This window comes from Sprattus sprattus (assembly GCF_963457725.1).
Source record: "Sprattus sprattus genome assembly, contig: scaffold_131, whole genome shotgun sequence".
Lineage (NCBI taxonomy): Eukaryota > Metazoa > Chordata > Actinopteri > Clupeiformes > Clupeidae > Sprattus > Sprattus sprattus.
This window is the reverse complement of record NW_027666786.1, coordinates 52,501-62,500: the sequence shown is the minus strand read 5'-3', so window position 1 is coordinate 62,500 and position 10,000 is coordinate 52,501. Positions and strand designations below refer to the sequence as shown.

General features: G+C 48.1%; 1 protein-coding gene across 1 annotated transcript; it reads right to left on the bottom strand.

Annotated features, from left to right (window-relative positions):
* Nucleotides 1–5,735: 5,735 nt before the first annotated feature.
* On the bottom strand, nucleotides 5,736–9,613 carry LOC308382615 (serine/threonine-protein kinase WNK1-like; the record flags this gene model as incomplete). Its single annotated transcript, XM_080861009.1, has 2 exons — nucleotides 8,961–9,613; nucleotides 5,736–7,263 (listed from the first exon to the last, which is right to left on the bottom strand). A coding segment is annotated over exon 2 (813 nt), but the record flags the coding sequence as incomplete, so codon positions are not given.
* Nucleotides 9,614–10,000: the final 387 nt, after the last annotated feature.

Sequence of the window (10,000 nt, the reverse complement as noted above, 5' to 3'; positions counted from 1 at the left end):
GTCTTCAATAATCTATGACTCATCAATCAATTCTACTGGTGTTGATCGTCTTCAATAATCTATGACCATTCTATGACCAATCTGCCATTCCATAAAATATAGAAGGTTCCACAATGCATTGACTCGTCAGGACATTAATTCAAGACTGCAAAATCATTTGGACTAGACAAGATTGCTATTACATGTAATTACTACACATACTGAAGTGAAATCTGTTAAATAGTTCAAATTGGTTCAAATTGGTTCAAAGTGCCAAAGCGTATCTGTAGTTTTACATTTACATTTACATTTAGTCATTTAGCAGACGCTTATGTCCAAAGCGACGTACAAGGGAGAGAACAATCAAGCTAAGAGCAATAAAACCTAGTGTAACAATAAATACTACTTAGAAAGAAGGAAAGAAAAAGAAGTGCGGGGCTGTTACTGCTTAAGTGCAAGTTAAGCCAAGGTGCCAGTTAGGAAGGGAGGTGCTCTCTGAAGAGTTGGGTCTTCAAGAGCTTCTTGAAGGTAGAGAGGGACGCCCCTGCTCTGGTAGTGCTAGGCAGGTCGTTCCACCAACGTGGAACTACAACTGAGAATAGTCTGGTTTTGTATCAGATGAAGCAGATCCTGTGAAAAAATCTACCAAGACCTCTAGACTCTAACCAGACCTCTAGACTCTAACCAGACCTCTAGACTCTAACCAGACCTCTAGACTCCAGACCTCTAGACTCTGACCAGACCTCTAGACTCTAACCAGACCTCTAGACTCTGACCAGACCTCTAGACTCTAACCAGACCTCTAGACTCTAACTCTAACCAGACCTCTAGACTCTGACCAGACCTCTAGACTCTAACCAGACCTCTAGACTCTAACCAGACCTCTAGACTCTAACTCTAACCAGACCTCTAGACTCTGACCAGACCTCTAGACTCTAACCAGACCTCTAGACTCTAACCAGACCTCTAGACTCTAACTCTAACCAGACCTCTAGACTCTAACCAGACCTCTAGACTCTAACCAGACCTCTAGACTCTAACTCTAACCAGACCTCTAGACTCTAACCAGACCTCTAGACTCTAACCAGACCTCTAGACTCTAACTCTAACCAGACCTCTAGACTCTAACCAGACCTCTAGACTCTAACCAGACCTCTAGACTCTAACCAGACCTCTAGACTCTAACTCTAACCAGACCTCTAGACTCTGACCAGACCTCTAGACTCTAACCAGACCTCTAGACTCTAACCAGACCTCTAGACTCTAACTCTAACCAGACCTCTAGACTCTGACCAGACCTCTAGACTCTAACCAGACCTCTAGACTCTAACCAGACCTCTAGACTCTAACCAGACCTCTAGACTCTAACCAGACCTCTAGACTCTAACCAGACCTCTAGACTCTAACTCTAACCAGACCTCTAGACTCTAACCAGACCTCTAGACTCTAACTCTAACCAGACCTCTAGACTCTAACCAGACCTCTAGACTCTAACCAGACCTCTAGACTCTAACTCTAACCAGACCTCTAGACTCTGACCAGACCTCTAGACTCTAACCAGACCTCTAGACTCTAACCAGACCTCTAGACTCTAACCAGACCTCTAGACTCTAACTCTAACCAGACCTCTAGACTCTAACTCTAACCAGACCTCTAGACTCTAACCAGACCTCTAGACTCTAACCAGACCTCTAGACTCTAACTCTAACCAGACCTCTAGACTCTAACCAGACCTCTAGACTCTAACTCTAACCAGACCTCTAGACTCTAACCAGACCTCTAGACTCTAACCAGACCTCTAGACTCTAACCAGACCTCTAGACTCTAACCAGACCTCTAGACTCTAACTCTAACCAGACCTCTAGACTCTGACCAGACCTCTAGACTCTAACTCTAACCAGACCTCTAGACTCTGACCAGACCTCTAGACTCTAACCAGACCTCTAGACTCTAACTCTAACCAGACCTCTAGACTCTAACTCTAACCAGACCTCTAGACTCTAACCAGACCTCTAGACTCTAACCAGACCTCTAGACTCCAGACCTCTAGACTCTAACCAGACCTCTAGACTCCAGACCTCTAGACTCTAACCAGACCTCTAGACTCTAACCAGACCTCTAGACTCTAACCAGACCTCTAGACTCTAACCAGACCTCTAGACTCTAACTCTAACCAGACCTCTAGACTCTAACCAGACCTCTAGACTCTAACCAGACCTCTAGACTCTAACCAGACCTCTAGACTCTAACCAGACCTCTAGACTCTAACCAGACCTCTAGACTCTAACCAGACCTCTAGACTCTAACCAGACCTCTAGACTCTAACTCTAACCAGACCTCTAGACTCTAACCAGACCTCTAGACTCTAACCAGACCTCTAGACTCTAACCAGACCTCTAGACTCTAACCAGACCTCTAGACTCTAACCAGACCTCTAGACTCTAACCAGACCTCTAGACTCTAACCAGACCTCTAGACTCTAACCAGACCTCTAGACTCTAACCAGACCTCTAGACTCTAACCAGACCTCTAGACTCTAACCAGACCTCTAGACTCTAACCAGACCTCTAGACTCTAACCAGACCTCTAGACTCTAACTCTGACCAGACCTCTAGACTCTAACCAGACCTCTAGACTCTAACTCTAACCAGACCTCTAGACTCTAACCAGACCTCTAGACTCTAACCAGACCTCTAGACTCTAACCAGACCTCTAGACTCTAACCAGACCTCTAGACTCTAACCAGACCTCTAGACTCTAACTCTAACCAGACCTCTAGACTCTAACCAGACCTCTAGACTCTAACTCTAACCAGACCTCTAGACTCTAACCAGACCTCTAGACTCTAACCAGACCTCTAGACTCTAACTCTAACCAGACCTCTAGACTCTAACCAGACCTCTAGACTCTAACTCTAACCAGACCTCTAGACTCTAACCAGACCTCTAGACTCTAACCAGACCTCTAGACTCTAACTCTAACCAGACCTCTAGACTCTAACCAGACCTCTAGACTCTAACTCTAACCAGACCTCTAGACTCTGACCAGACCTCTAGACTCTAACCAGACCTCTAGACTCTAACCAGACCTCTAGACTCTGACCAGACCTCTAGACTCTAACCAGACCTCTAGACTCTAACTCTAACCAGACCTCTAGACTCTAACTCTAACCAGACCTCTAGACTCTAACTCTAACCAGACCTCTAGACTCTAACCAGACCTCTAGACTCTAACCAGACCTCTAGACTCTAACTCTAACCAGACCTCTAGACTCTGACCAGACCTCTAGACTCTAACCAGACCTCTAGACTCTAACCAGACCTCTAGACTCTAACCAGACCTCTAGACTCTAACCAGACCTCTAGACTCTAACTCTAACCAGACCTCTAGACTCTAACCAGACCTCTAGACTCTAACCAGACCTCTAGACTCTGACCAGACCTCTAGACTCTAACCAGACCTCTAGACTCTAACTCTAACCAGACCTCTAGACTCTAACTCTAACCAGACCTCTAGACTCTAACTCTAACCAGACCTCTAGACTCTAACCAGACCTCTAGACTCTAACCAGACCTCTAGACTCTAACCAGACCTCTAGACTCTGACCAGACCTCTAGACTCTAACCAGACCTCTAGACTCTAACCAGACCTCTAGACTCCAGACCTCTAGACTCTAACCAGACCTCTAGACTCTAACCAGACCTCTAGACTCTGACCAGACCTCTAGACTCCAGACCTCTAGACTCTAACCAGACCTCTAGACTCTAACCAGACCTCTAGACTCTAACTCTAACCAGACCTCTAGACTCTAACCAGACCTCTAGACTCTAACCAGACCTCTAGACTCCAGACCTCTAGACTCTAACCAGACCTCTAGACTCTAACCAGACCTCTAGACTCTGACCAGACCTCTAGACTCCAGACCTCTAGACTCTAACCAGACCTCTAGACTCTAACCAGACCTCTAGACTCTAACTCTAACCAGACCTCTAGACTCTAACCAGACCTCTAGACTCTAACCAGACCTCTAGACTCTAACCAGACCTCTAGACTCTAACCAGACCTCTAGACTCTAACCAGACCTCTAGACTCTGACCAGACCTCTAGACTCTGACCAGACCTCTAGACTCTAACTCTAACCAGACCTCTAGACTCTAACCAGACCTCTAGACTCTAACTCTAACCAGACCTCTAGACTCTAACCAGACCTCTAGACTCTAACCAGACCTCTAGACTCTAACCAGACCTCTAGACTCTAACCAGACCTCTAGACTCTAACCAGACCTCTAGACTCTAACCAGACCTCTAGACTCCAGACCTCTAGACTCTAACCAGACCTCTAGACTCTAACTCTAACCAGACCTCTAGACTCTAACTCTAACCAGACCTCTAGACTCTAACCAGACCTCTAGACTCTAACCAGACCTCTAGACTCTAACTCTAACCAGACCTCTAGACTCTAACCAGACCTCTAGACTCTAACCAGACCTCTAGACTCTAACCAGACCTCTAGACTCTAACCAGACCTCTAGACTCTAACTCTAACCAGACCTCTAGACTCTAACTCTAACCAGACCTCTAGACTCTAACCAGACCTCTAGACTCTAACCAGACCTCTAGACTCTAACCAGACCTCTAGACTCTAACCAGACCTCTAGACTCTAACTCTAACCAGACCTCTAGACTCTAACCAGACCTCTAGACTCTAACCAGACCTCTAGACTCTAACTCTAACCAGACCTCTAGACTCTAACCAGACCTCTAGACTCTAACCAGACCTCTAGACTCTAACTCTAACCAGACCTCTAGACTCTAACCAGACCTCTAGACTCTAACTCTAACCAGACCTCTAGACTCTAACCAGACCTCTAGACTCTAACTCTAACCAGACCTCTAGACTCTAACCAGACCTCTAGACTCTAACCAGACCTCTAGACTCTAACTCTAACCAGACCTCTAGACTCTAACCAGACCTCTAGACTCTAACCAGACCTCTAGACTCTGACCAGACCTCTAGACTCTAACCAGACCTCTAGACTCTAACCAGACCTCTAGACTCTAACCAGACCTCTAGACTCTAACCAGACCTCTAGACTCTGACCAGACCTCTAGACTCTAACCAGACCTCTAGACTCTGACAAGACATTTTCTCAGGGTGGCCCGATTCCTGTCCGCTGCGTCCCTGTGAGAAAGCCGGCCTCTGGACTCTGGATCAGGCTCTGACACTCCCACTCCGGCTCCCGCTCCGGCTCCCGCTCCCAGTCAGGCTCAGGCTCAGCTCAGTCATATGACCCTCAGCTCGCTCTCTCTCTCTCTTTCTCTCTCTCTCTCTCTCTCTCTTTCTCCCTCTTTCCCCTTTCTCTCTCTCTCTCTCTGCTCTCCCTCTGTCCCTCTCTCTCCCCATATCCCCCCCCCCCCCTCCACTGCTTCACACACATCCAAATCACTGGCATTTACAAGGCCGTGCACAGTTCACACACACACACACACAATTATAACCCCCAGCAGCTGAGAAACACAGTGCTCACACTGGCCACACACACATTAACACTCTCACTTCTTCACACTCGCTCACACACACATGCATAACCCAGCAGCTGAGAGAGAGAGAGAGAGAGAGAGAGAGAGAGGGAGAGAGAGAGTGAGAGAGAGTGAGAGCGAGAGCGAGAGAGAGAGAGCGAGAGAGAGCGAGAGAGAGCGAGAGAGAGCGAGAGAGAGAGAGAGAGAGAGAGAGAGCCAGAGCGAGCGACTCCTACCTGTAGCTCGCACCAGGCCACCTCCACCGTGGTCTCCGTGTCCAGACCCTTGTAGACGGTCTTGAAGGATCCGCGTCCGAGCTCGATGTCAAACTTCAGGAAGCGTCCGTCGGGGGACGTGCCGACCGCCTTGGTCTCCACCTCCTCGTTGTCGTCCTGCTGCTTCTTCTCCGCCTCCCTCTGCTCCGCCTCCGCCTTAGCCTTCGCTACGCCGCGCTCCTCTTCCTCACTCTTTCTCTCACTCGCTCCGCTGTCCGTCTCCACGGCGACCGCTGCTGCTGCTGCCGCCGCCTCTGCCACCACCGCGGGCTCGTCCGATTCGCTCGCCATGTCCTTCGCATCGCTCGGACGCACGCCGCCATCCTGCTGCTGCCCCGAGGCACCCTGGGAGTCCAGACGCACGTCGTCCAGACCCCCGCCCCTCTTCTCGTCCTGCTCCTCCTCCTCCGCCCGCTCTTCCGTCAGCTGCTGGGCCACGCCGCCGCGGGGTTCGGGGGGGCCGCCGGGGGGGGGCGGCTCGCAGGGCAGCGGGGGCGCCAGGCCGTCGTCGGGCGGGGAGGCCAGGATGCTGCAGGCCTTGCTGGGCAGGTCGAGGGCGGTGGCGTTGGAGTCGCAGATCACGCTGCGACGGAAGAAGCGGTGCTGCTCCGTCTTCAGGTCGCGCTCCATCGTGTGCCGCCGCCGACGCACCTCCGGCCCGGACGACGACCCCAGCTTCTCCCCGACCCGCGAGTCCGACCCGGACCCGTTCACCGGCTTGGGAGGCGCCGGAGCCAGGAACGTCGGCTCTTTATTGTTGCCGTTTTCCGACATCTTCAAAAAAAAAACGTGTGTGTATGCTTTAAGCACAAAATAATGCGGTATAAATAAATTAGAGCAACCAAACTCTAAACGTTACTCCCCCCCACTCCAACGTAGCTCCAGGGGTTTGGATCAGAACCAGTGGGACAGTAATCACGAGTAATAGCAGCCGTTTGGGTTAAGGGTGGCCTTGATGCTGAGGCCCTGGTCTGAGAGCCTATCAACAGGCTTGTTGCTGAGGCCCTGGTCTGAGAGCCAATCAACAGGCTTGTTGCTGAGGCCCTGGTCTGAGAGCCAATCAACAGGCTTGTTGCTGAGCCCCTGGTCTGAGAGCCAATCAACAGGCTTGTTGCTGAGCCCCTGGTCTGAGAGCCAATCAACAGGCTTGTTGCTGAGGCCCCTGGTCTGAGAGCCAATCAACAGCTAGAGTTCCTGCTGTACAAACAGCACTGGGGGCCAAAGGGCTGGTTGGGGTGCGTTCTTTTATAGATGGAGTAGAACAGCACACAGTCACAGACTGGCAGGCACTGAAGAGGACGCTCGAGGGCGCTCACATCCACACCATCCATCCTGCAGGTAGCCCAGGACAGCCCTCATTGAACAGAAGGACGCGTAGTCAGGGGAGGCTGGGCCGGCCGACCGGGCGGGCGGGCGGGAGAGTCCAGTCCTGACCACTACAGAACCAGGGAGAGCCTGTCTGTGAGGTCCAATCCCTGGACCAAGCTCACTGAAAGACAGCAGAGGCAGAGAGTTCGTTAGAAGTCATGATGCTTCAGAGATTTAGTGATACAGTTGACCTACATGACCGTTTCTTAGCTGAGGAACAGCTCAGAACTTAAACTACATGGCACCGCCGAAACCTCATTGGTTGTTATCATACATACGAGACCACTTCTATTTCAACTTGAACTTCTATTTCAACTTCATTTAGCAGTATAAGCACATCTGACGCTGACCCCCACCTCTAACTGTAACAGTGAACCACTGGACTATCATTTGGAAATATTGTAAACCTTCGATGAGATTGCTAACGGACGTTATTTTCATACAGAAGGTCCAGAACAACATTGCCGTTCATCCATCTGGTTAAGATAAACATTAGCTAAGTTTCTAAACTCAACTTTCGCCTTCACACAATGTTCACGACAATATAAGGGCTTTCAGGAATAGCTGTCTGTTACTCTCTGTGGTGCTAACGGCTTAACTGGATAATGTTAAGAACTTTACTCATGGCGAACAGTAACGTCAGGGCAGAAATATGAGCCTGGATAGACTTAGCCGGTCAGACATACCTCAAAGCCAAAGCAAGGAGCTTCGGAGTTGATAACTTAATAGCTAGCTACCTGTCTACTCAACTAAATTAGCTATGGATCTTTAACTACTTCACATCGGCAAATGTTAACCAATTACGAGCGATAATGACATCAACATTATCTACAACGTTATTCCGAAGGGGTTGACAACCTAGCCATCAAGCTAGCCAAATTTACGTCTAATATAAAATGTTTCCTAAAAAATAGAGCTGTCAAACATATCTAGCTAACACAAGCGGATTTATCTAAGGTCTTTAGATGTCTCAAAAGCTTACAACGCTGTCTCGGAGTTTAACATTGGCTTAGTAGCTAAAGTTATGAGTTCATTTAGCAAATGTTGATATTCTAAAGGTAATTTACGTTAACATACAAAATAGCTAACTTTTGCTTCCTTAGCAACTATAGAAGTTTTGCAAAAGCCGGGAAATCAGAGAAGAACGCTGCGGATGAATATCATAATACCCCGAGATTCACAGCGATATCGCGCTAGCCACTCGGCTACATCTGGATTAGCGCCAACAGCTTTCTATTTCGCCGAAACGTTTCATCAACTTTGTAGCCTACACTGTTGTTGAAACCGTAATTATTTTTGCCTCCTCAACAGTGTACATTATGTTACAAACACGATCGACAATTAACGCATAGTGCATCATTGTTGCACATAGTTGGTGAAGAACTTACATTAGGTAGCTCGTTACAATCACATTAAGAGTAACCAGTAACATTAAGAGTAACCAGTTATCTCCCAAGAGAGATTGCATTGACACATAAAAAACCTTGGTTGTATTCACAATCAATGATCGCAGCGTTGTGAGTTGAAACGGCAGTAATCAGTCTCCGCCTGCAGCTTCTACATGCTGAAGTTGTGCACTTTGTTAAAACTTTAGTACGGATGTTGCTTTGCACACGGAAATCCAGTACGTACGCGAGTTTAACAACTCTTATCGTTTCACAACTAGTTTGTATAATCAACTAAACTGAAATAGTGATCACGCAATAGACTACTCACACGCCAAAGCCAGCTGATCACTCGTACCAACAACTTACTGATAGGCGCAGCACATAGGCTATGCTATGAAGTTGACAAAAGCAGATTAAACATTTTAGTTACCTTCCGTTTGTATAAATCCATTCTTCGTTCTCAACAAAGCGAGTGAAGTTGACCCGATTGTCAGAAGACTAAATAAAATCTTCCGCAATAAAATAATTTGAATAACGTTCAAAATGGCTTTAAAAGCTCATGCACTCTACAGAGCCACGAAACCCATACTGACAGTGCGCTTAAGTAGTCTTGATGTAGTCCAACATTTTAAATAGGTTACTTTTCAGAAAATCACTAAGTCATAAGCAATGTTTAGCTTGATGCATCCAACGTAAGTGTCCTCTCGAACGTTTCGACGATGATTAGCCGATTGCGGAACAGCTTCCTCCCGCATGTCACTATTCTTCAATTCTGTCCGCTTCCATTCTCTTCTGCTTCAAGTTCAATGTTTCCTCCCAGTAGTCGAGAGTTTGTTTCAAGCGAACGATTGCAGCAGCAGTACAAAATGACTGCAGTTTCTTGACGTGAACGCTGGGTCGGTCAAATCAATCCGAAATGGGAGAAAAAAAATGTTATATCCTGATAACGCAGCAGCGTACTTTTCCTCGTTCTCAAGCAGAAAAGTCAACCTCCTAGACGTGAGTCTCTATCTACATCACGGTTGGATAGCTACAAGCGCGCAAGTAGTCACTCCTCCGAGAGAGCGAGATTCCAGCCCGTCACGGTAGCACCGGACAGACGACTGGGCTTTCTCGCGAATACTGACAGTGCAACCGCCAACCACGGCTCTTATCAAACACGCCTGAAGGGGGCGCTCGCCTCTCTCCACGCTGCAGTCAGAGCCGAGGGCTAGCAGTCTAGCCTGCGTTAGCAACGACGCAGCAGGCTGACAAACGCTAGTGATAGACAGTTGGGCTGACACGCAGAGAACAATGTATAAAGGTATATTTGTGTTATGAATATATAGACATAAAGCGCCTCTCAGATATGGCGCACTTATGACTTGTTGACAGTGCCTTGTCCGACAGTGAGCCTTCTCGTAATTTCTGAGTTGACGTTACACATGTTTCCAAAAGGTCTGACAGGATACTACATGTGTCACGCAGAGC